This window comes from Corella eumyota, chromosome 1 (assembly GCF_963082875.1).
Source record: "Corella eumyota chromosome 1, kaCorEumy4.1, whole genome shotgun sequence".
Lineage (NCBI taxonomy): Eukaryota > Metazoa > Chordata > Ascidiacea > Phlebobranchia > Corellidae > Corella > Corella eumyota.
This window is the reverse complement of record NC_137490.1, coordinates 6325554-6349508: the sequence shown is the minus strand read 5'-3', so window position 1 is coordinate 6349508 and position 23955 is coordinate 6325554. Positions and strand designations below refer to the sequence as shown.

Sequence of the window (23955 nt, the reverse complement as noted above, 5' to 3'; positions counted from 1 at the left end):
TAAAATTTGCATTATTGAGTGAATTCTGTCTTACGGTGTCTACACTACGCACATGGGAATATTTTAGGAGTATGTTTTATGCCGAAAAATCATCGTCATTAATAATGTACATGAATACCATTAATGTCAGGCTATTTTTGGCACAGTAAATGTAATATATTATATAAGATCAACCTCGTATTTATTTAAAAGCCATTCATGTTTTAGTCACGCCAATTTAAAATGTATTTAAACTTTTGTTTAAAAACAAAAGAAATGAAACTTGATAACGTTAAATGTTTAGTTAGTTATGGAAAATACGACGTTTGGATTGAAAAAAAAATAGTTTTTATATTACCCGACCATTTTTCCCGTAATAACAGGAAATTTCATATAATATATTGCTTCCACGTCATTGTTTTGTATAGCTTTATGAGATTTCATTGTTGTAAGTTCGTATATTTTTCTTGTTCCCGTTTTTAATATTAACCTAAAGGGCGATTTCGGTAAAAGCAAACAAAGAACGCCAAAACGATTGGTAAAAAAAGGCTAAAAAAGTTAGCGGTCTTAAATTACGTCAGCAACGTGTAAGTTAACCAGACAATTTTGGCGATATGCCCAAGGCGGTATTAAGGCTAAAGTTAACCTTTGTAGCACAAATACTACGTTCAGTTTATTATGTGATAGTTAATAATCTATATTCTTAATTATTCGACAAACGGTATGTTTAAAACCTAGTTGTTTGTAGTAACTGTGTTTATTTATGAGATTCACTTTTATTGATTGTTTACTTAGTGTGCTAACAACTTGATGTGTTACAAAATAACTGCTTGAGTCAAATTCAGTTACTATTTACTACTGCAGTTATTTGCCTGTTAGTAACAAAATGGGAAGCGAGCTAGTTATAATGATTCCATGGGTCTGTACATTTCAAGATTTAAAGTGTGATACGTAAGCATATGTTGGGCTTGAAACCTACGCATATGCTTCATTAGATTTGTACAAAGCAGTTCGTTAGGTCTAAAAAGGAGTTAACACCAGTTTAAATCACATTGAATGTTAAAGCAAAAATTATCCTTAAAAGTAAACAAAATATTAAGTAGAAAGGTCGCTTAAACTATTTTATATCTATAACTTCCTGGTGTTGCGGCTAACTAGGTCAGGAAAAAATAACAAGCATCACTTCACTGGTTTTACTGGTAATTTGTTCACTTCAGTTCCTGCATTGTTTTGCATCAATGTGCGGAAAGTTTGCAAGCAACGTTTGATGTCCTTTGTGTGATGCATATTGGTTATCGCCTCCGGTTATTAAACAAACTCTACTGTTTAACAGTTCGCACAAGACGCTGTTATTTCAGTAATGCTGTAAACAAGCTTAGTGCGTTTGGTAATTCCTGTATACAAGATAGAGAGTGACGTCAGTTTTTACGTATAGGGATATGCCTGTTTTAAATGTAAATCTGAATTTTTGTTTGAGAAATGAATGTTGTATAACTGACTTGAATGTACTCGATTTGCGGAAGTACGTCACAGTTACTAGAAACAAAAAGAAAATGAACTGAATAGACAGCAATGTGCATAATTAAATATTTTTTTGTGTTTATTATTCAGAACATCACAGCACGATAAAAATTCAATGTTTACTGTTACATAATAGTTAGTGAATAATTGGTGTGCAGTATTATCGCGATGAACTTAAAACGGCTTCTTTCTGTGGTTGTGATTTTAACGTTTGTTTTGATATCGGTTTATCATCAATGGTCCACAACGTACCCATCTTTGATAAGAAATTCGTATTCAAAACATATACGGGATTCAAGTTTACACGAAAAGGAACTACACAATACAGTAACAAAAACAACGATAACAACAGCAACAACGGACTTGCCAAATCACCCGACAATGAAAATCGTAATGGCGCCACAAACCTTAAAATTAGAAAAAGTTATAAAAAATCTTGATTTGGATAATGAACCATTGTTTATCAACGGGCCTAGTTCCACTTATCTACAGTTAACTCCACAAGGGATGTATAAGTTAGGTATGTAATGTTGGTACTTCAAAATAGTTTACAAAAACTATATAAACGGTATATAACCCTGTTTTAAAGAAAAACAAACTATATAAATTTCTATACAAGTTTAAAAGCTTCTATTGTGTATTAATATGTCCCAATATTCAACTTTTTTGTTTTTTAACTAAATTATTGAACCATTCTGCAGCAAATCGACCAACCCAAATTGTAACAAACAGAAAATTTATAAATTTCTATAAAAGTTTAAAAGCTTCTATTGTGTATTAATATGTCTCAATATTCAACTTTTTTGTTTTTTAACTAAATTATTGAACCATTATGCAGCAAATCGACCAACCCAAATTGTAACAAACAAAAAGTTTTATCAAAGAAACGACCAAATAAGAGAAAATTGCAAAAGATCTCGTATCAACAACAGTCTTAATTTAGGGCGCATGATATACGACGATAAACATAAACTTATTATGTGTGTTGTGCCAAAGGTAAGTTTATATTTTAAAGTGGGTCTGAATATAACATATTTATTGTTTAAAGTTTGCATAAGATAATCATTTTTTCTGTTTTCTTTTGCAAATGTCTTACGCATGACTTTTGTATTAAATAATTATAGGATACTGCATAATCAAATGCTACGTAACAACGCTCCGTGTTTACGGTTAAATACATGCTTTTAATATCCATTTTAATCTGTATTTACACAAATAATGTTTTATTAAAAACAAAAATATCGAAGTAAAATTTATTTTAGAATGCCTGCACATCGTGGAAACGAATGTTTTGGTATTTACTTGGTCATTTACCGAATAGAGAAAGAATAAACTTTTTGCCAGGTGGAAGATTAGCTTTGGATACTGGTCATTTGCCTTTGTTATCCAAGTAAGTAAACTTTATCCACATCACTGAAATCAAAATTACAATTATTAAAATGCGACTTTTTAAAATGCGACCGCCTTTTGTTATTTTTGTTTGAACAGATTAAGTAAAGCTAAGGCGATAGAAAAACTATTAACGTACACTTCATTTGTGGTTATGCGCGATCCTTATGCTAGACTTGTTTCTGCTCATTCTAATAAATTTTCTAAAACGTCATCGAAGGATGCTTACAAATCAACTCGTGGAAGAAGAATTGCACAACGACTGGCTTCATCTGTTTTAAAAAACAGTTTCTCAAATATAAGGTGAGCGTTACGCTAAATAATAATATTATGCTAACAGGTAATCTTGAAAAATAATTAGTTTGATTGTTCCTTGCTTTTAAAGCTCATTAACTTTTGCTATACGGATGAGTTTTAAAAAGACACGTCCATTTTGTAAGCTGAAATGTTGACTATAATTTAGAGATTTTTTAAACAAGTAATTCATTGTTACAAAAATTAAATTATAGTTAGCTAAAAGCTTTGTTCCGTTTACTTATACAATAGGCTATATGAAATAAAGTTTGGCCAAGTATAACTTTAAATATACCGAAACAGTATTAAATTCTATGTAGGTGTTTTTTAGTTTGTTTCAGGATTAAATTAAGCTAGAACAAATCTTTACCGACTCATATATAATTTTGCAGTATAATTACCATATCAGCGCCCTTTGCTTTGCTTTAAAACATCGGTTGTATTTGTTAGTAAACATTTTATACCATGGCAATTAGTAAAAACAAGCCCTTAATTAGGGTTGTAAGACGTTATTGTAAATACAGTAATAAAGGGTCCTTGCCTTTTCCTCATTTGCGATATAATAAAAGGTTGTTACATATAATTGCTGTAAAGTTGTTGAATTTCTTTGTGCAAATCCCTTTTGTAGTTTTACGCTTTAATATTCACTGGTTAATTATAAAGTAATAAGTAATAGTTAAAAGTTTTTACCGTAGTTGTAATATATAAAATATAATTTATTTATAAATTAATATAACGTTTTTTTTCTTTTTGTACAGTTTAGAAAATTACAGTAATCTTCGCGAACTGGCCCCGGATCTACCTGAAAAAGAGGCGAAACAGTTTTTAAAGCATTTACAGGCCATAAAAAATGGCGAAATTTCGTTTGACCAGTTTACAAGGTAAACTAACGAAACACTTTTACGTGTTATAGCGTTAACTTGCTATATAGTTAATTAAACAAAATATATATTTAAGACATGTTCAATATTCTAAACTTGCCTTTTTATTTTTATTTTAAGGTATATAACAACCGAACCCGACTCTCAAAATTTCGACGTTCATTGGCGCCCCCAAACGGATTTATGCAACCCGTGCGTCGCTAATTATAACATTGTTATCAAATTTGAAGAGTTGGGCGCAGAATCCAACCATTTGCTCAATTACATTCAACGAAACGAAGGCTCCGAAAAGCAAATACGTTTTAATACCTCAGTTAAATCGACGAGTAGTCGAGAAAAAATTTTAAATTATTATAAGCCTTTGGATTCGGAACGAATTAAAAAGGTCAAGGCAGTTTATCAAAACGATTTTAATACTTTTGGGTACAATGACGTTTTAGAACTGTGAAATTATAATTTTAATTATAAATTTTTTATTTATTAGAATTAATCAATTTCGGTATTCTATTGTCGTATATTTGTTATTATTAGTCGACCAAATATAGTATAGATGTTCTATTTCATTGCAAAAAAAAACAATTAGTGTTTTAGGTAATATTCGTAAATGGCCAACGGTTTACAAGTTTCATACTTTTTATTTTGTTTTTACTGTTTTACACCTATTGTTAATCGCTTTTAAGTATTGTAGTAACTGTTATTTCTGGGACGATATGTGCCAATATTTTTTACGTTTTTATACTTTTTTTTTAATAAAATTTTAAATTGAGCAAGAACTTGAGGGTGCGGTTTACGTCTTCTTTATAAAAAAAATGGTTTTTACCTTTCTTTCTTGTTTAATTTATTTTGACAACAATAGGGTTTAAATTTGAATGAGGTTGGAAAATTAGTTAAACATAAGTGACATGGATAGCTTATACTTGTGTCATGTTATTGCTGCTTTATAAATATTTTAAATCTTCTATAAAGTTGCAAATAATCTACATATTAGTTGTTGGTCTGAGTTGCAGCGAAACGAGGCCATTTCAATTTCTAAAGTTAACCCAGCTGTTAAGTAGCGTCACGCAATACCTCTAGGGAACACCCGGTATTTGGTTATGTTCCTTTATTTAGAAACATGTTAGCAAGAGCTGTATACCTTTTATTTACTATTCGTGCAATATGAATGGCTTTAGTATGATATTATCGACAATACTCAGCAAATACAAGAATGTAATTTTGTAATTAAGTCAAAAATATATTTACACATCACTGAAAAATGCAATTAAACTTGTCCTTGAAAGATTTTATTTTCTCCTCTCATCATAGCAACAAATTCTAAAAACCATAAACACATGATAGTTCAGACTTAATAAAAAGAAATTTGCAATATTAAAACTTAATTTTTAGGGAATTAATTTTGTTATCGCAATTGAATTTATAAATTTTAATAAATTCTTACCGGCCCAACTTACAAGAACGCATATTTTATATAGGTTTAATAGCGTAACGTAACTTAAGGTCAAATGACATTACCTTGGTAATCAATGTTTCCGTCACCGTCCGTGTCGGCTTCTGCTATCATTATGCGAACTTCCTCATCAGTTAAAGGCTCACCCGTTCCTTGCATAACGTAGGTAAGTCTCTCTTTATCAATAACACCAGAGCCGTCCTTAATAAAAAAAAATTAATAAAATAAATCGTAAACATTTGAACAGCAATATTGGTAAGTGGAGTACCTTGTCGAAGATGCTAAAAGCCTTTTTAAGGTCTTCCTCTGATAGTTTTTCTCCGTGGTCTTGACACCAAATATCCATAAGACAAAGAAACTCGGATTTTTTCATATTACCATTAACTATACAGAAATATTTACTAAGATGTTAGGTCATTAATCAATTATAACAAGTCACCTATACAGACGTATTGTCACTTGCTTAAAGTTTTAAAATTACTTACTTCGAAGTCTCGCGGCTTTGACGACATTTTCGATTTCGCTCTTTGTTGGGTCCCAGCCTAACAAGTTCATTATTCGCTTAATCTCGCTAACTTTAATTTCACCCACATCTTCTTCGTCAAACATTTCAAAACATTCGGAAAACTGTTTTTCGTCTGCTGGCGTGAGCGGCATATTACAAAGTTCCTTAAGAAACAAAATTGTTATTCTGACTAGAAAAATACAGGCTTACCAAATTAGTTAACTTACGATTTAACTAAGTAATTTCCTTTTTTAAACTTTTATGGTTTGTTAAGTAAATGTATTTACTAAATAATTAACGTTTTTTTAATGTTTATATTAAAAGTTTTAAAGACTTACTTGAGCTACTCTACGATATATGTAAAACCAAGAAGTTAATGCGAAGAAAACGCTAGAACTAAGTTATATTCTAAAGCCCTACTCGCTCTATCCGTACGTGATGACGTCATAATTATTTTAAAACGTTGCTCACCCGGCTGCTGCAGCTTCAGTGTCCCGGTGGAGTTTAATTAATAAAAAACCCATTAAACATATTCTACAGATATTGAAAACATATTTTTTGAAATCTTTACAAACAAATTTAACAACGGTATTTAAGGCTTATATGTTTTTCTGCGGCATATCTCACTTGTTTAAATACAAAACATTTTATTAACCAAGAATGTTTTTATAAATCACCCAAGTTAAACCAAGAAGCAGAAGTACTTAAAAGAATTACCAAAAATCACATGCCTGACAAAGCTAATTTAACACATTGATAAATTTCAGTTATACTTTTAAAAAATAAATTAAAACTTAAATTATTGAAATAATAAAAAAATTGTTAGTAATTTAAATAGTTTATATATAAATAAGATAACCTATTTGCTTTGGTTCTTTAACAGGTACCGGGTTGCGGTGCTGGTAAAAAGGGGAATTCCCTTCAGAAAAAGCACCTATTTTGACAAGCTAGAATTTTTTGCGTTGTTTAGTTTTCAGGTTTACAGAAGTTAGGCAGAGTTGACACAATCATAAAAATCTACCAGTTTGTAAAGTTAAAATTGGCAAAGAAAAATTCAAGTTAATATCAATTTTTTTTATTTCTGGAACTTAGTTAGTGTAGTTGCTAAATAAGGGACAGGGTTAGGGTAGCAGGGTAGGCTTAGAGTTTTTAAGTCGGTCAATTTCAATATGAATTCACGTCAACTTCACCCCAACAATTTTCCTGTAAGTTAAGTTCACCAATGTTTTTATAGTAATTTTTTATTAGATTGGTAATCCAATAATATGTGCAATGTTTTCGTAAAAGGTTCTGAATGTGTGATGGAATTTTAACAAATATATAAACTTTAAAAGTATTGTGTAGCTGACGAAAGAAAATCAATTGCGTTTTGATAATCAAATGAAATAACAACATTGCGGCAACCATTTATTCAACTTAAATAAAATTTACTTTTTAGAGTTACAATATGCCAGATTCACACCAACAGGCAAATAACCCTAATTCGTTAAGATCACCACCATGGCAACCTCCACATAAAAGAAATAACAATAATAATAGATGGGGCAATGATTATCAAACAGGGAAATTTAACAACCAAAATCCAAGACACATGAATAATCAATATAATCCAAATTACAGTAATCAGGTTTGGCCTTTTTTATTGCAACTAGCTATATATATATCAGTTTAAATTAATCTATGTTGTTCACACAATAAGATTTTGTTTTCTTTAATTACTAATAATAGAAATTCTTGTAGAGGTACTGTTTATAAAAAATTTTGTGCATTTAAAAACAGAACAACGATGGCGATAGATTTGCAAACCGCAACACATTTTCCCCTCGTCAAAATTCCCCTTATCCCTGGGCAAACTCTCCTTCTAGAGGTAGGCAAAACAACTACAGCCGATATGGTTCCCCAAATTTTAGGGGTCGCTCACCGAGACATGGATTAACCCCACGTTGTAACCCGAACAACCAACATCAACAGGATCAACCTGTGGAGAGGTATTTTAAATCTTCTATGTTGCAAGATCCTTGGGCTCAATTAAAACCAACGACAGACAGCACTTCACCTGAGGAAATTTCTTCGTAAATATTTATCAAAGATAAAAAAAAATTTTCAGTTAAATTTGCATGATCAACAAGTATGCCTTTACAATATAAAACCCCTTTTTTACAATTACAAACTTTATATGATGTTTTAATTCTATCAAAATTGACCAGCTTTTAAGCTGATTTTTAGTGATCATATTTTATTGGTTTGTTTTACTGTAGAACATTTTTTATTAAAAAGCATCGTTGCCAATTTTAAATATTGTTTTTGTGCAACTAAATCATTGTAAAATGCCTTGATTTTGTTAATAATTTTTTATTTTTGAATGGATTTATTTTTTAGAACCTAACTATTGTCGATTTTAAGAAAAACTTTTTTAAATGAAATAAAATTATTGTTTTTTTTTTTTTGTAAATAAACATTTCGTGAGCTTATTTTACAAGCTCTGGATAAAATAATGTGAAATATTAAACTTTTGCGTTAAGTGAGTGTTTACTAATAATTTTATTTGTCAAGGATTTTCCCTTTTGAATTTATGCTGAAAATTTGATCAGCTCGATTTATGTTTTTATATCATAAAGAAAGCCCATGGTATTGTGGTTATAAATTCAAAAACTTTTATTTTAATACCAAGTTATGTATTTAATAAAATCACTGTCCAATTATTTTTTATATTAGGTCTGTTTAACACCTAGGGTATTATTCAAAAATGAATCTAATAAAATTCAAATGATGTTTACCATTGTACATACCTTTTCAAAATGGTGATAAAAATTGCTGAGGAATTGGAAAAAATCAAAAATGATTTTAAAGAACAAGAAGCAAAACATAGAAATCATGTAAGAAATTGATTGTTGATTTTGTTAACATTTAGTATTATTATTTTTTGTTTGAATTTCTTTTTTTGGGGGTTTGAAAAATTTAAATGCATATTAATTGTTATTTGTTTTATTTATAGAAAATTCATCAAACTTTTTCAACTACATCATTGTACCCTTGGCCAGTTCTTCTTTGCAATTTGTTATGTATAATTGGGTTGATTATTTATTGGTTTTTGAATCAGCATGTAAGGTATTTTACTAAATGTCATATTTTGTTAAATGAAAATTAGACTTTTTATTTAGTTTTTCTTTTTAAATTTATAAATTTAAATTACTGCACCGCTAAAATATTTTAAATGTCTATGGTAAATAATTCAATGTTTTTGCAGTTCAGCTTTGGTTGTTGCAATTTTCCTTTTCTTATTAATGATCTTCAATATTTTTTTTGTTTTCTGGTGTGAATCAAAAATTAGAAACCATTTTGTTACAAAATTAGATTCTCTTATTCAATCAATAAAAGGTGAAGTAACTTTTTTGTATAACTTGTTTATGCTTTTTAATGACTGGTGATTGTTGTTATGCAATTTAACATATGTTTTTACAATTTATTCAAGTTTATTAAAAACAACCTATCATAAACTTTTTTTAGGAATAAGCAAAGAAATAAATATATATTTTGTGACTAATTTTTAGATTTAAATTATGGAGATGACTTGAACGAGCTAGTGCAAGATTTTTTAAATTTTTTGGAAAGTTGTGACTCTACTTCGTTTATAGATGGCCCATCTCATTCATTCTCTTATCTTTATATGAATGGTGAATAGCATGATAACTTATATTTTTTTTAATAATTTGTTTGTAACATACATAACATACATAATGGAACCGGCAGCGTGGTGTAGTGGTAAGAACACTTGCTACACCACACATGAGGTCGTGGGTTCAATCCCCACTGATTTCATGCTGTAGCGCCCTTAAGTAAGGCGCTATAAATGGTATGAGCTCCTGCTAAGCCAGCACTTAGTCAGCAGCATAATTATCGGGCAATTATAATCTCAAATCCCAAACTACCACAGGCAACTCGAGACTGGGTCGGAGTAACTGATGTTACTCTATGTTAAAGTCGCGCATTCGACTTTCCCACATCAAGGAAAAAGATATGTACAAAAAATAAAAATAAAGAAATAACCAGTTGTTAAAAAAAACTTCTGACTTTTATGTTACATTAAATACATTCTTTACACTAGCAATCAGCATATTTTAAATCCTTTTACAATAACCTTTGTATGGAAGAATTTTTAAAGTATGTGTGTTTTGTTACAAAATATTTAATTACTCGAAAATTTGATTAAGAATCAAAGGATTGATATTTGTTTTCGTTATTAGTGATAATTTTTTTTATTCTGTAATGGGTTAATTTATTCTAAAATTGTGTACCTAACTTTTATTAAAGAGTACAACGATCCAGTTAGTGTTCCAACAAGTTTGTTATCAACTGGTGATGTTGTTGGAATTTCTTCTGGGGAAAAAGCAGTTTGTAGATTAAAATGTGAAAAGGTAAATTTTTTTATCTAGATTCTAAAATGGTGCTGCTTTAAAAACTGCTAAATAATTTCACCAAATATGTATTTTATATTGTACTGTCTACTATTGTATATAAAAATGGGTAATTAAATTTGTGGTGCCATGCTATTGATGTGCTAATAAATATTTGTTTATCTGCAGCAGAATTATCATATTTTACTGTAATTTATATATGGTATAATATTTGTGGTACAGTAAAACTAATTAACTGTTTTTGCCACTTTCTTGTTAATTTTTTTTTTTTGATTAAGGATGGATGTGTAACATTTAACAGCGGAGACGTGGTTTATAAAGATTTGGTTTTATGCCAGGAACATTCATTAGAAATGGAATCATGTTTATTAATAAAGTAAATTTATAAATTGTTGCATTAATCCATAGAGCTTAACGTTTAACACTGATTTGTAACTTTAAATAAGGTGTATCATTGCTAAAATTGATAAAAAGATAAAAATTTTATAAAACTTTGTGCAGCTCTTTATAACATTTTAAAAAGTTTTAAGTTATTTGAAGTTTTTATATTATAATTTTCATTTGGTTATAGATTTGTGGTTATGGAAAGTCCTATTACTGAGGCAATTAAAACAATTACAAAAATGTATTCTTCAAAGTCTAAATATCCACTATCGCCACCTTCAAAAATGCTTTCACAAAGCCGACTTCAATACTTGCGTTTCACTGTGTTTTATATACTACCAATCGTAGTTGTAAGCAATATAAATAACAATTTTTAAAATGAAGCTATTTTGCTAAGAATAAAAAAACATATCTTATTTAACTTTATAAATATTCTGCTTAATTTTAAAGTAAATTTATTAAATTAATGACTATTGTTATGGTTTACTAAATTACTTTAACTTTTTAAGGTTGTGTGTGTAACTTCTTCAGTTATGTGGGAATTATTCTCTTCCAAAACTTCACAATTACTCAATATTGACAATATTACTTACAATGTGATTCTATTGTTGAGGAACAATGAAAACTTTGCATGGTTGCAAGATATGCTTCTACACATTGTACTTATATTAGTTTCAACTCTGCATGTTTCTTGTCCAGTTCTTTGGATTATTCCTTATGTTATCAGTGAAACTAAAACAACAGCAACTAAAAAAATGGTATGTCTAATAATTCTGTAAATTTAGAAATTTTTTCCAAGAAATTTAACTCTTTTTATAATTTTAACATTTTTTTGTATTTTTTTAGGAAACTCTTTTGTCAATTATTCAAGAAATTACTGGGGGGAAAACTGACATTTTCTGCTATGATATTGTGATATTTGATGCCCTTGGTTCTGTAACAGTAAATTAATGTTTTGTTTTTATATCATATATACAGACTTATTCATATATATATTTTTTTTATTTATATAATTCTTTTTAATTGGTATAAAAATTTTGTAATGTTTTGAATGTTTTTAGGTTTTATGTTGTTTAAATAAAGAGGGGATTCTTTCCTGGTATGAACCTGCACCTGAAAAAGTTTTCTTTTTTAACAAAGCAAAAAGGGAAAGTCCATTCCAGGGTAAGGATAAGTTGAACAAATAACTGAGATAAGTTTTAAACAAGTGCTGACCAATGTGCCTAAAATATATTTCTTTTAGATTCTATGAATGATTTGGAAGGCGGAGAGACAGTTACCAAGGTCTGTTCACTTTTTAACACAACTTTGTTAATGGACTATATACATTTAGATATTTTTAATAATTATACAACTTAAGGTAATGAAAGAAAATAAAACTGAGGTGGAAAGGCCAAATGTAGAAATATTGACTTTATCTCAAGATTCACAAAATTCAGACAGGGTAAAATTTTTTTTTACATTACTTTACTTTAATTGTGGTTTAAATAACATTTTGAAACATTTAATTTTTTAGCTTCAGTTTGATGAGTTAAACTGGGTGCAACATATTTCCTCTTTAAAAGCAATTTGTTTAAACATTTTGGTAACCAATCCAAACTTTAAAATCGACGAAGAACTAATGTTGTCCAAGTTTAGCAACACAAATGAGAAACTTTTTTGCAAAGAATTGCTAAATGATTTGCATCAGGTTTGAATTTTATTTATATTTTTAAAAAATTATTTTTATTAAAGACAACTTTGCAAACAAATGTTACAATATATAACAGACAATTACTAGCCAATATTTGGTATTTGTATTATAACTAATATTTGATAAATTTACATTTTTTTATGCCTGTAGTGTATGATCTTGTTTTTAATGTTATATTATTAACTTTTGACATATTTAGTAAAGCCAAGAAAAAATCTTTCAGTAAATTATTTTTTATTACTTAACTATAACATATGTACTTTCATTTCTAGTTAAATGAAGACAAAGATGGCATTTTTAAACCAAAAATATTTATTGAGAATACATTTAGTCAACACAGAATGCATCTCAATCACCTGGCTGTTGAAAATGACTTCCAAAAACCTGGTATTTGCTGGCTTTATTAACAATTTGATAAAAGAGATGTTTTAGTTCTACTAACTAAATTTTTAATTATGTTTCATGTGCTTTGTTGTAAAAATACAATGTTTTAACTCTTAATAGCATTTTACAAGTTGTCACAATTTTTTTTTTTTGTATATATCTTTATCCTCGATGTGGGAAAGTCGAATGCGTGTCTTAAACATAGAGTAACATAAGTTACTCCGACCCAGTCTCGAGTTGCCTGTGGCAATTTGGGATATTATAGAGACTATAATTGCCCGGTAATTATGCTGCTGATTAAGTGCTGGCTCAGCAGGAGTTTATACCGTTTATAGCGCCTTAATCAAGGGCGCTACAGCATAAGATCAGTGGGGATTGAACCCACGACCTCATGTGTGGTATAGCAAGAGTTCTTACCACTACACCACGTTGCCAATTTAGTTACAATTTAGTTATTAACTGATGCTTATAAAAAAATGTAGAATTTCATGTTGGTAAATACTGTATTTGCAGGTGGAATAAAACTACAAAGGGGTTTGTTAAAGCTTACAGAACTTGTTGGTTTTTCTCCTGAAGTTGCTTTATTGCACCTACCAAAAGTATGTTATTACTGTTTAACTAAATAATAGGTCTATTACTTTTGTATTTGGTAACTGCATAAATATTAGGATATAACATACAGTTATTAAAATCATTGTGTTTTATTTATTGCTAACCAAAAGTATATTTTTTATGTTTTGTAAGTTAATGGTAACCTTATTATCTTTTTTTTTAATTTATTTATAGAGTTTGAGGACAATCTATAAAAACAGAGATCAAACAACTGATTGTTTTAAACTGCATGATCCTTTAAGTTATGCACATCATTTTGTTACACAAAAAGCTAATGTACTAAAAGGTGAATAGGACATTAATTTTATTAACTTTTCTGACAAGGATGAAAAATGAAACAATTTTTGTAAATCATATAAATTTTTAGTATTAAGGGTAAAATTTACCCCTTTTTTATTTTCATGTTAAAATATTTTATGACTTTCACTTTTGTGGAGTAGGAAATCAATATTGCTTTACGTCGGGGTCATGTGACCTTGTACTCAACCTTTGCACTAAATATTGGAATGGAAGCGAAACCCAAAATTTAACTGAAGACTTGAGAAAGAAAGCTCTTGATTTTTACCAGCGCAGCGCTGTTACTGGCGACTGTGTTGCTTTTGCTGTTTGTGATTCAAGTAGAAAAGACTTAGACCAGAAAAGTTGTATTGAAAAGTTTTGGTACCTATGATAATTTTAAACATATTTAACTTTTTTGCTTAATGTCATTGTTTTTTGCTATTTTTTAGGTTACTGTATTTCCAAAGTATCTTTTATATTAAATCTAATATCTAGTTTAGCATATTTCATCAAGGACCATAAATCTTGTCTTGATTTAACATTTTTCAAGCAAAAACCACTAATTTTGTATTATAGTGACCAAGGCAACACAGAAAATGAGCAAGTATTTCTGGGAATGGTAGCCTTACAATACCAATCTCGTATTCACATTTTTCATCTTATTGAAGCTTTGGAACGTTCTCTGATAAGATTTGTTCATTTCTCGGTGGATAATGAGTTTAGATCAAGGGTAAATATTTTCAGTTTGTGAAACCTTTATTAAAAATGACTAAGTTAGCAATAAAACATTAAAATTTTATGTTTTGAAACAATCCCAGCATTTTTAATCTCATAATTTATTAACTTTTTGAGTAATACAGAGATAGTTTAGCAGTTTAATTTAACAATTTTTCAGGTTTTTGCTGAGAAAATGGGATTGGAAGCAGGATGGAATTGTCATATATCCTTGTCTCCAAGTAAATTAAAAAATTCCAAACAACCAAATTCATCTAATAGCATTAATGAAAGTCATATAGGTTTGTTTCGTTTCATAAGTGTCCTAAATTTATAGTTTAAATATAAAAAAATTTCATTTACATATTTTATGTTATCATAAAATACTGCATATATGTAATTAACTTTATAAATTTTTTGTTTTATGAATTTGATTTGGACCAGATTATTTTCCTTGCATGTTCCAATTCAAAACTTTTAAAATATGTATTAGGTATTGAGTATAAGTGTTTCTAAATTGTGATTTACTGGTTTTTAAAACTTGAATTAAAAAATAAACAAGTTGAAATAATTTTATTTTTTAACCGTTTTAACAGAAGAAGGTCCATCTGAGCCACTTATAAGGACCATGCCAAACACACCTGGCAGTGAATCGACAATATCTGAGAATGCATTTCACATGAGAAACAGGGTAAATCATAAACTTTACTTTTAATTTCTAAGTTTTACTAATATATTTTATAAATATATATTTCTTTAAATGTTTATTGTTAAGCTAAAAAAAAATTTTAAAAATTACATTTACTGGAATTGAGAAGGTCATCAGAGAGTTGAAATGTTTTTTATGTATTTGTATTTTTAGGCAAAGTTACCTAGAGGAGTGGATAACATTATACCACACATTGAGGAAGTTGACAATGTTCCTTTGCTTGTTCAGTTATTTACAGATTGCAATCAGGAATGTAAAAACTTTTGTTATTGTTACCTAAAAATAAAATTATTGTGAATTTTAAATTTTTTGTAATATAAAGTTAATCTGGAAAAATAACATTGGTTCAATTATTGTGTATATTTTTTTTTTGGTTACAATATTTTAAAAATTTGGATTTAAACTTTTAATTTTTTAATAGCATCTTGTAAAATGATAGAAATCATGCAGAAATACGGTGAAAAAGTTTGTTGCATTGGTAGTTCTGATTCCTTTCAAAACATCCCAGTATTTTCAAAATCCAATGTTAGGTTAGTCGTTACTTGTCTTGTTAGGTTAGTTTTTACTATGTTAGGTTTTAGTCTTGAACAGAATTAGTCTTGAATCTTAACACTTTTTTTCTTTTTTTAAATCTAGTACCAAAATAAAATTATTTAAATAAAAACCTTATGACATGTTTTAATTTTTAACAGTATTGCTATTCAACCAGTTTTACATTCTCAACCATCAACAACTACTATACCCAAACAGTTTTCGTTTCATAGTCGCATTAAATTAGATTCAACATCCCAAATGAGTTTTTGCACAAAATATGATTCGGTTTGTAAAAAAATATGATTTATTTAATGTTATTTGGCTGATAAGAAAGTGCTGTAAGTTTGTTCAAAAATGATTTTTTTTATTTAGACAACTGAGTTATGTGATCACAAAATTATGGAATGTGCTAGAAAGTTAAACACCTTTCCATGCCATCTAATGTTATCTGGTGATAACAGCCTGAACCACATTTACAACCTAATTAAAAAGGCAAATAAATCATAACATAATTTAATCACATAGAAATATACAAACCAAATTTTTGTAACAGTGATGACAAAATAATTTTATTGATTGTCTTAGCCAAAGAATGCATTTCAATTTAACGTTTAACATTTGTAATTATTGTAGGCACGTGGAATGCTGACTTTGACTCATTCTAGTTTTAACTTTTTACTTCAATGTTTGACTATAGTAACCATCACCCAGTTACTTGCACATCTCACTAATCTTACCTTGATGTTTGCTGCTGGTGATGTCTTTTGGGTTTGCTTAATTGTTATCCCACTTTTAAGGTAATTAAGTTTAAAATTTTAGAAAAAATATTCCCATTATTTTGGGGGCAATGTTTTGCTATTTGTTGAATTTTTGCTATTTTTGTAATACATATTTTTGTTTAGTGTTTCTATTCTTGGTTCTACTAAATTTAACGATGAGGCTTTACCATTTACTACTCATAATTTGGCTTGTAAGACTAAGACAATCAAAATATTTAAAAAGATAATTTTAGTTGGTGTAACAAGGTGTCTTCCTACATCTGTCATTCTGTTAGTAATCTATATCTTATCTGTTCAATCTTCCTGTTTTTCTATACCAAACTCAGTAAGTAAACTTTTTCTAATTTTTGTTTAACTTATTTTAACTATATGAGGTAATCTTTTGATATGCACATATTTTATTTTAGATACCCAGCAAGCTGTCAAAGAACGAAACATCTTCTATGTAAGTCTATAAAATCCTGAATTTATTTAAATATTTCTTAAAATCAATTTTGTTTTATGTTCCTAGTATAAAATGTTTTCCTGATTTCACTATTTTGATATCCAACACAACTGCGGATGGACCAGGGGTTTTATCTCAATCTTTATTTGCCTTGAAAATAAGAGAATCTCAACAACTGTGTACCAGTGCTTTGATACTGTATTTAAGTAAGTTTTAACTTTTTATTTGTATTTATAACATTTCAAAAAATGTTTGTATTGAGATTCTAATGTATTTTGCACTAAATAAAAGTAATTATTATTTAAATACAGGTGTTATATCTCTTTCTCATGTATATCGTCAAAATTTATTGATAAAACAGCTTCCTTTTACCAACAAAACATGGATTTTTGCAGTAATTATTATGTAAGTCAAACTTTTATTAATATTGTTTATGTGTTTTTTTATATAAATTAATTTTTTTTGTAGATTTTTTCTTCAAATTGTTTATACCACTTTGGTTCTTGCCACTTATGACAAGTCTGACTTTGAAAACATTTCAATTCCAAAAACTTGGCAATTTGAAAAACATAAGGTATTTTTTAAAACTTAATTCAAAAACAGACTTTATATACAAGTTTGGTATTTAGTAAATCTTTTTCCCATACAGGTTGCAATATGGCTGATCATGTTTCTTTGGATTTTGCCCTGTATATTTATTAACGAAATTCTAAAGTGGAAAGAAATTTGTAATTTGACTCGAAGTCAAAAACGTGCTCGGTTGGCTTTTGAAACAAAACTTGGAATGAATTCTCCTTTTTAAGGCATATTTATTTAATGCAGTAGATAACACAAATAAATGTAGAACTTTCACAAAAATAGTGTAATTGTAAAAAGATGATTTGAAGAGTTAGTTTTTTAGCTTATAGGGTTTAAAGGGGTGTAGTTAAAAGATTTAAGATACAAAATTAGTAAGATTTTGTTTATTTAGTTTTTAAGGGTAAGAATTATAAAAATTTCTTGCTTGAACTCAATTTGGATATCCCTAGCATTTTTATCTTCAACTTTCAAAGCCAACCTGATACTATCTAATAATTGATTTAGAACTTCAGGGTTAGACTCAAAACAATCCACAGATTGCATAAACCCAACTATTTGATTAAAATCAGTCAAGATACTCTGTACAACTTCAGCATTATCCTTAGTTTTGTAAGGAATTGCTTGATAAAAGGATTCATACTTCTCTTGCACCAAAATGAAGTTTATTGTAGCTGTTTGATAACTTTGCTGCTTTTGTGCAATAGTCTTCCATTATTCTATAGACTGTTTTACAGGCATTTTTAAAAACTGTGGAAAGTCAAACCAGTGTGTGGCCTCTCCTGACACAATTACATCAACACTTTCATCCATGACTGGTAAGTTTTCTGCTGTACCTTCTTTAAAATGAATATTTTTAAAAACATTATTTTTATTTGCTGCTTTAATCTGATTTTGGCTGACATCAATAGCCAGTATTTGTCAAAGTAAGGAGCAAATATAGAAGTTGATTGTCCTCAACCACAGCCAACATCTACCATGAAACCAAGTTTGTCATCTGTGCAAGAATGTATGTGCTTTTGTTTCTTTAAATATTCAGTAATAATTTTAGCTACTTCAGGATTGTATGGAGGGCGATATTTAACATAATCTTTAACTATTTTCTGACTCTCATAAAATTGGTTCATTCTAAATTTAACTGGCAATTACCACCCAACTATAACCTATATGTTTGCCGATATATAATGGTGCCAACCTTTTAGTTAGGATGGCAGTTTTTATACAAATATCTGAAGCGGATTCTACACTTCGTTAACCATGCAGATACTGGCATATTGTTAAAACAGAACATTGTGTAAAACATTTCTTTTTTTGATAAATCGAAAAGATCTACTAACATTTTATTTATTCTAAATAATCTTAAAAAATTACCAAGAAATATTATTTAAATAAACAAACCAACATAAAAAATGTGCAAATTAGGCTTTAATGATGTTGTAGGCTAAAATTAGATCGGCAGTGTTTCATGTGTTTATTTAAAATTTAACAATAATCTTGTTTACCTAACCACAATTATTATAGGTAATTGACAACTATTTATTTTCATATTTAATAGTAACAACCAAGCTGTTTGTTAGGTTTTTTTTTAAAATTGTTTTACATGTCTAATCACATAAATAAGTTTTAAGAGTTTGTAGCAGATGTAAATTCCTTACTAAATTGACCATATGAATTGCAAGTTTTAGTAATTTACTTTTTTACGGTATATTTAAAACACATATTTAAGGTTAAAAAAAAACAAAAAAAACTATATTAGAGATAATTTTTTTTTTTTAAAACGGGAATTACAAACAAAATCTAAAACTAGTTTATTCGTTTAATTTTTAACATTATGGCATAAATGATACAAATAAAAGTTTTGAAATTTTTGTTTAATATAAGAACATATGCTTAATATGAGGTAATATCAAAGTGGCACTATTGGCAAGAAGTATGTAGCTTATTCTTTGGTAGCAAGTAATAAGAAGATTTCTTGCTTAAACTCCAATGTGATTTCTTCTGCTTTCTTATCTTCAACTTTCCAGAAGATTCTTATTTCTTCTGCTAATTGATCAACAACCTCAGGCTTATAATCAAAACAATCCATAGATCGCATGTACCCAATCAGCTGATTTAAATCATACAAGGTTTTTTGTACAACTATTTTTTTCTCCTTGATTTTGTAAGGAATTGCTTGATAAAAGGTTTTATAACCCTCTTGCACATGTAGAATATTCTGATGTCGATTTGCTATTTTTGAAGCTTCTAACAAATAGTCTTCCAACAACTTTGTGATTTTTTGACAAAAGATTCCTTTTTGTTTGCCAAACAGTGGTGTGACTATCGGTGTCCAATAACCAAACAGTACCATGCAACCCTTTGGCTTAAGAACTCGGTCTACTTCCTTTAAAAATTCTGGGAAGTCAAACCAGTGAATTGCTGCACCTGACCCAATTACATCCACACTTTTGTCTGGGACTGGAATTTTTTCAGCGAAGCCTTCTTCAAATTGTATGTTTTTAAATTTGTTGTTTTCAATTGCAAATTTAATTTGATTTAAACTGGGGTCAAAAGCTAGAACTCTGTCAAAATAAGGAGCAAACATTGTAGTTGATTGACCTCCACCACATCCAACATCTACCATAAACCCAAGTTTGTCATTTTTAGAAAAAATGTTTGGCTTATGTTTTCTTACATAATCTATAGCTTGCACAGCAACTTTCGTGCTATACTCAGGTCGATATTTAACATAGTCTTTTACAATTTGCTTTGTTTCGTAATGTCGGTGCATCTTACAAATCATGAACTACATACCGAACATTAAAAATAAGATGTTTTGTAGACCCATTTCCTTTTCTTTTCTCAGTATGTTTCACAAACAGGAAATGTTTTTTTTTGATTTTATCTGTGTTAAAGCTGTTGTTTGATTGGTATGCCATTTTTCCTACTATGTTTTTTTAGTGGGACAACAGAACCTCAATTATATTTATGGTTAATTTAACATTTATTGTTATAGTGTGGGGCCCAGATGTTTTGCCTTTCCTGTCTTATTTCTTTTTTATCTCATTTCTTTTAAAATCAACTGTAATTCAAGCATAACTTTAGAGAATGTTTAAATGTCAATCAGACCATTAAATATAAGGCTAGTGAGCACATCTGTAATTTTGTTAGGCCAAGAAACATTTTAAGATAAAAGGCACATCAAAACTTTAAAAAAACTGCAGACCAACTACATCACTAAAAGTAAAAAAATTTAAATTATAATTTAATAACAACACGCACATTAATATGAAACCAAAATGTGTGACCCTGCCCTACTATTTAAATTTAATAACAAGTTCAAGAAAATTTTTGTTTTTATCTTTATTTTTTCCCTTTTTTCCAAAATTAATACATATGTTGTAAAAATTATTTTAAATTTGAATAATCTTAATCTAGAGAAAAATATTATTGTATAAACACAATTTTGCACATATTGTTTAGAATTTTTATATAATTTTTAAATTATTTTAATTTAAAAATGATTGACTTTCATATAATAGCATTATTTAGGTTGATGTTCGAACAAATTTAAACCTGATTAACTTTAGTTTAAAATCATATCATAGTTTTAATAAAAGTTATGAATAAAGGTATGCCTTTTTTATTTTAGTTTTATTGCCTTTTAAGTTGATTTAATTTATATCTCCAATTTAAAAAAAATAAATAACCTAGGATGAGCTTTATAATCTGAAATTCAATTTCTTAATTTTTAAATCTTCTTTTAATTTGTTTTAAAACTTAACAATTTTTAAAACTAGTGATATTTTTTTTAAATAAAGAAGGTGATTAAGTAATCCCTAAAAAAAAATTTTAACCCACAATTTGTTTATTTAAAATATAAAAATTTAAATAAACTTTTTATATTTCTGCACAAAAAAATAATAAATGCACTGCAATTTTTGTTAAATTTGGCAAAAAAATTTTATATTTAGTTTTTAGAAGCAAGAATTATAAAAATTTCTTGTTGGAACTCCAATGTAATTTCCTCTGCATTTTTATCCTCAACCTTCCAAAACAGTCGTATATCTTCAGCTAATTGAGCAACAACCTCGGGCTTAGAATCAAAACAATCCATAGATCGCATATAACCAATTAACTGATTAAAATTGAACAAAGTTTTTTGTACAACTTGATTTCTTGTCTTCGTTTTATATGGTATCGCTTGATAAAAGGTTTCAAATTTACCCTGTACTAAAAGGGCATTTGCAAACCGGTTTGTTAATTTTGCCCCTGCCAAAAGATAGTCCTCTAGTAATTTAGAAACTTTATGACAAACTTTACCATTGTGATTTCCAAAAAGTGGTGTCACTATTGGTGTCCAATACCCAAATAAAGCCAAGCAACCTTGAGGCTTTAGGACACGATCAGCTTCTTTTAAAAACAGTGGGAAGTCAAACCATTGTGCTGCCTCCCCTGACACAATTAGGTCAACACTGTTCTTTAAAATTGGTAAATTTTCAGCTAAACCCCCTTTAAATGTTATGTTTTTACAGATATTGTTTTGAATAGCACATTTAATTTGATTTTGGCTTGGGTCAATAGCCAGTATTTTGTTAAAGTACGGAGCAAACATTGTTGTTGATTGACCCCCGCCACATCCAACATCAACCATGAAACCAAGTTCGTCATTAGAATAGTTAAGATGCTGTTCTTTTTTAACAAAATCTGTAATAATTTCAGCAACTTTTAAATTGTAATCAGGCCTGTATTTAACATAATCTTTCACAATCTCTTTTTTTTCATAATATCGGTTCATTTTAAAATATCTCTTTATTATTTATAATTTTATTTCCTGCCAATTTTCATTTTTCTCTGTTTAGGGTTTAAAAGGAAGTCGTGTCATTGTTTTTATTTGACTAATCATGGTTTGCTATAAATAGTTTCATATGTGAATCGTGCACTTGACTAACCAAGCAGAAATGATTTTTGGAGTTTAAAACAACTAAATTATTTTACATTACAGAAAGAAAACCTAGATATTAATCTGATTTACAAGAAAACATTGAAAGTTTAATTATTATGCAAGTAATATTTTTTTTTAGATTCTTTTGTAATATAACAATTTAATTTTAAAAATTAGAGTATAAATATCTTTATTTTTAACACTAAAAAAAATGTTTTTTTGTAAGCACAACCATAAGGCAGTATTCGGTCATTTTACAATTTATCATATATAATATAACTCACTAAAACATATAGCCAATTAGAAGAACAGATAATTAATTCAAATAAAATTTATTATCATGATAAACAATAATACAATACGCCTATGAAGCAGTTACAGAATATTGAAATTCATTACTAGTCTCATGTTTGTACATATCTAATGCAACCTCACAGCTCTCTCGCACAATAACATCAGAGTCAGATTGGTATTTAATCAACACATCCAAACACTCTTTGCTTGCGATGGATCCCAGAGCTTCGGCACTTTCATGTCTAACCATTGAATGTTCTTTTTTGTTCTCCAAGCTTTTTATTAGGTCGGGTACCGCAGCGGCCAGTTGCATTTGTCCTAATACATACGAGATTTCGTGTCGAAATAAAGCACTATCCTTGCATTGTAGTCCCTGACCCAGAGCTAAAGCAGATTCATTGGTGTGGATGTTTCTTAATGAAAATATTGCTCTGTACCGTTCATACATTGGTAACGATATGTCTGTTATTGTTTTTTTCAATGTTGGGATGTCAGTGCATTGGCAGGCAGGTGCAGGGTCAACAGACATAAAAGGACAAGTTATTTCTCTGTGAATTTCAGTGGTTTGAAACTTGGCCACGGCCAGCTCACATGTCTCTGCAACCTCTTTAACAGGATCGTTTACGTATTTCTGTAAAGTAGGTAAACTTTCAATGCATCCAATTGCTGCTAAAGCTTCGCCAGCCTCATGTCTAACTATCGTAGAAACACTTGTGTCATCTAAAAGAGAAGTTAATTTTGGCACTGCTCTCTTATCTTGCATTTGTCCAAGACAATAAGCAAGTTCATGATTTAGCAATTCAGATTTGTCTAGAAAACATCTACATATTTCTTTGATAGAATCAGCTCCACCAATGTTTCTAAGTGTGAAAAGAGCACGAAATCGGTCACTTAATGATGCGTTTATATTATTTAATATGTTACCATTTTCTTTAATATTTGCCTCCATACTATTATCAATACACAAAATATAAATTGTATATATATGAGATGGGGGATTTTGAATAATATATATTTTACAATTAATTTAAACAGCCAACGATATCTAAAAAAAACATTTTAATTTAGGCTTAATATCTAATTAATTACGACACGATAACGTATAACCAGGTAGTTTGACTTCTGAACAACAAAAACATTGCTTTAACTAACTTCTTGAACAATAAAATAATACCTAGCAGCCTAGTGTATTAAATA

General features: G+C 28.8%; 7 protein-coding genes across 8 annotated transcripts; 3 read left to right on the top strand and 4 right to left on the bottom strand.

The window, feature by feature from the left end:
- The first annotated feature begins 1560 nt into the window (after positions 1–1560).
- LOC145762460 (carbohydrate sulfotransferase 11-like) lies at positions 1561–4831 on the top strand. Its single transcript, XM_082574652.1, has 6 exons — positions 1561–2020; positions 2339–2496; positions 2763–2890; positions 2989–3192; positions 3942–4064; positions 4185–4831. The coding sequence occupies exons 1-6, from the start codon at positions 1669–1671 to the stop codon at positions 4510–4512; spliced, it is 1293 nt and encodes a 430-aa protein (XP_082430778.1). The 5' UTR covers positions 1561–1668; the 3' UTR covers positions 4513–4831.
- Positions 4832–5185: 354 nt separating this feature from the next.
- LOC145758930 (uncharacterized) lies at positions 5186–6463 on the bottom strand. The gene is made up of 5 exons (XM_082572627.1): positions 6355–6463; positions 5997–6180; positions 5780–5895; positions 5577–5712; positions 5186–5378 (listed from the first exon to the last, which is right to left on the bottom strand). Exons 2-5 carry the CDS (start codon positions 6166–6168, stop codon positions 5326–5328), a joined length of 477 nt encoding a protein of 158 aa, XP_082428753.1. The 5' UTR covers positions 6169–6180; positions 6355–6463; the 3' UTR covers positions 5186–5325.
- A 530-nt stretch (positions 6464–6993) lies between these two features.
- Positions 6994–8674, top strand: LOC145763491 (uncharacterized). The gene is made up of 3 exons (XM_082574948.1): positions 6994–7221; positions 7455–7643; positions 7796–8674. The coding sequence occupies exons 1-3, from the start codon at positions 7186–7188 to the stop codon at positions 8090–8092; spliced, it is 522 nt and encodes a 173-aa protein (XP_082431074.1). The 5' UTR covers positions 6994–7185; the 3' UTR covers positions 8093–8674.
- Positions 8675–8737: 63 nt separating this feature from the next.
- LOC145751966 (transmembrane protein 94-like) lies at positions 8738–18092 on the top strand. Of its 2 annotated transcripts, none has more exons than XM_082568151.1 (31): positions 8738–8892; positions 9012–9124; positions 9264–9394; positions 9568–9690; positions 10328–10431; positions 10710–10807; positions 11003–11165; positions 11325–11573; positions 11662–11757; positions 11877–11979; positions 12059–12099; positions 12176–12259; positions 12332–12505; positions 12781–12895; positions 13406–13491; positions 13679–13790; positions 13945–14164; positions 14360–14513; positions 14679–14739; positions 15094–15188; positions 15360–15459; positions 15628–15736; positions 15899–16025; positions 16113–16232; positions 16374–16537; positions 16643–16844; positions 16927–16964; positions 17031–17170; positions 17276–17369; positions 17433–17538; positions 17614–18092. In XM_082568151.1, the coding sequence occupies exons 1-31, from the start codon at positions 8815–8817 to the stop codon at positions 17764–17766; spliced, it is 3753 nt and encodes a 1250-aa protein (XP_082424277.1). In that variant the 5' UTR covers positions 8738–8814; the 3' UTR covers positions 17767–18092. The 2 variants fall into 2 exon arrangements, with proteins under 2 accessions (XP_082424277.1, XP_082424269.1); XM_082568143.1 differs by having other exon boundaries at positions 14679–14799.
- Positions 18093–19479: 1387 nt separating this feature from the next.
- LOC145749808 (uncharacterized) lies at positions 19480–20349 on the bottom strand. The gene has a single exon (XM_082565709.1). It carries the CDS (start codon positions 20320–20322, stop codon positions 19480–19482), a length of 843 nt encoding a protein of 280 aa, XP_082421835.1. The 5' UTR covers positions 20323–20349.
- A 1028-nt stretch (positions 20350–21377) lies between these two features.
- LOC145752617 (putative methyltransferase DDB_G0268948) lies at positions 21378–22405 on the bottom strand. The gene has a single exon (XM_082568923.1). It carries the CDS (start codon positions 22315–22317, stop codon positions 21490–21492), a length of 828 nt encoding a protein of 275 aa, XP_082425049.1. The 5' UTR covers positions 22318–22405; the 3' UTR covers positions 21378–21489.
- An 8-nt stretch (positions 22406–22413) lies between these two features.
- On the bottom strand, positions 22414–23955 carry LOC145752606 (deoxyhypusine hydroxylase-like). The gene has a single exon (XM_082568913.1). The coding sequence runs from the start codon at positions 23705–23707 to the stop codon at positions 22829–22831; it is 879 nt and encodes a 292-aa protein (XP_082425039.1). The 5' UTR covers positions 23708–23955; the 3' UTR covers positions 22414–22828.

Excerpts from the sequence above, each read along its gene's own strand:
- LOC145762460 (XM_082574652.1), top strand. The coding sequence starts at position 1,669 with ATGAACTTAAAACGGCTTCTTTCTGTGGTTGTGATTTTAACGTTTGTT. Across the intron at positions 2,497-2,762 it reads TTATGTGTGTTGTGCCAAAG|AATGCCTGCACATCGTGGAA; the intron begins GTAAGTTTATAT and ends AATTTATTTTAG. Across the intron at positions 3,193-3,941 it reads AACAGTTTCTCAAATATAAG|TTTAGAAAATTACAGTAATC; the intron begins GTGAGCGTTACG and ends CTTTTTGTACAG.
- LOC145758930 (XM_082572627.1), bottom strand. The coding sequence starts at position 6,168 with ATGCCGCTCACGCCAGCAGACGAAAAACAGTTTTCCGAATGTTTTGAA. Across the intron at positions 5,713-5,779 it reads CTTTTAGCATCTTCGACAAG|GACGGCTCTGGTGTTATTGA; the intron begins GTACTCCACTTA and ends TTTTTTATTAAG. Across the intron at positions 5,379-5,576 it reads CGGAAACATTGATTACCAAG|AATTTGTTGCTATGATGAGA; the intron begins GTAATGTCATTT and ends TATGGTTTTTAG.
- LOC145763491 (XM_082574948.1), top strand. The coding sequence starts at position 7,186 with ATGAATTCACGTCAACTTCACCCCAACAATTTTCCT. Across the intron at positions 7,222-7,454 it reads TTCACCCCAACAATTTTCCT|AGTTACAATATGCCAGATTC; the intron begins GTAAGTTAAGTT and ends TTTACTTTTTAG. Across the intron at positions 7,644-7,795 it reads ATCCAAATTACAGTAATCAG|AACAACGATGGCGATAGATT; the intron begins GTTTGGCCTTTT and ends ATTTAAAAACAG.
- LOC145751966 (XM_082568143.1), top strand. The coding sequence starts at position 8,815 with ATGGTGATAAAAATTGCTGAGGAATTGGAAAAAATCAAAAATGATTTT. Across the intron at positions 10,808-11,002 it reads GAATCATGTTTATTAATAAA|ATTTGTGGTTATGGAAAGTC; the intron begins GTAAATTTATAA and ends ATTTGGTTATAG. Across the intron at positions 11,980-12,058 it reads AAGGGAAAGTCCATTCCAGG|ATTCTATGAATGATTTGGAA; the intron begins GTAAGGATAAGT and ends TATTTCTTTTAG.
- LOC145749808 (XM_082565709.1), bottom strand. The coding sequence starts at position 20,322 with ATGATTTGTAAGATGCACCGACATTACGAAACAAAGCAAATTGTAAAA.
- LOC145752617 (XM_082568923.1), bottom strand. The coding sequence starts at position 22,317 with ATGAACCGATATTATGAAAAAAAAGAGATTGTGAAAGATTATGTTAAA.
- LOC145752606 (XM_082568913.1), bottom strand. The coding sequence starts at position 23,707 with ATGGAGGCAAATATTAAAGAAAATGGTAACATATTAAATAATATAAAC.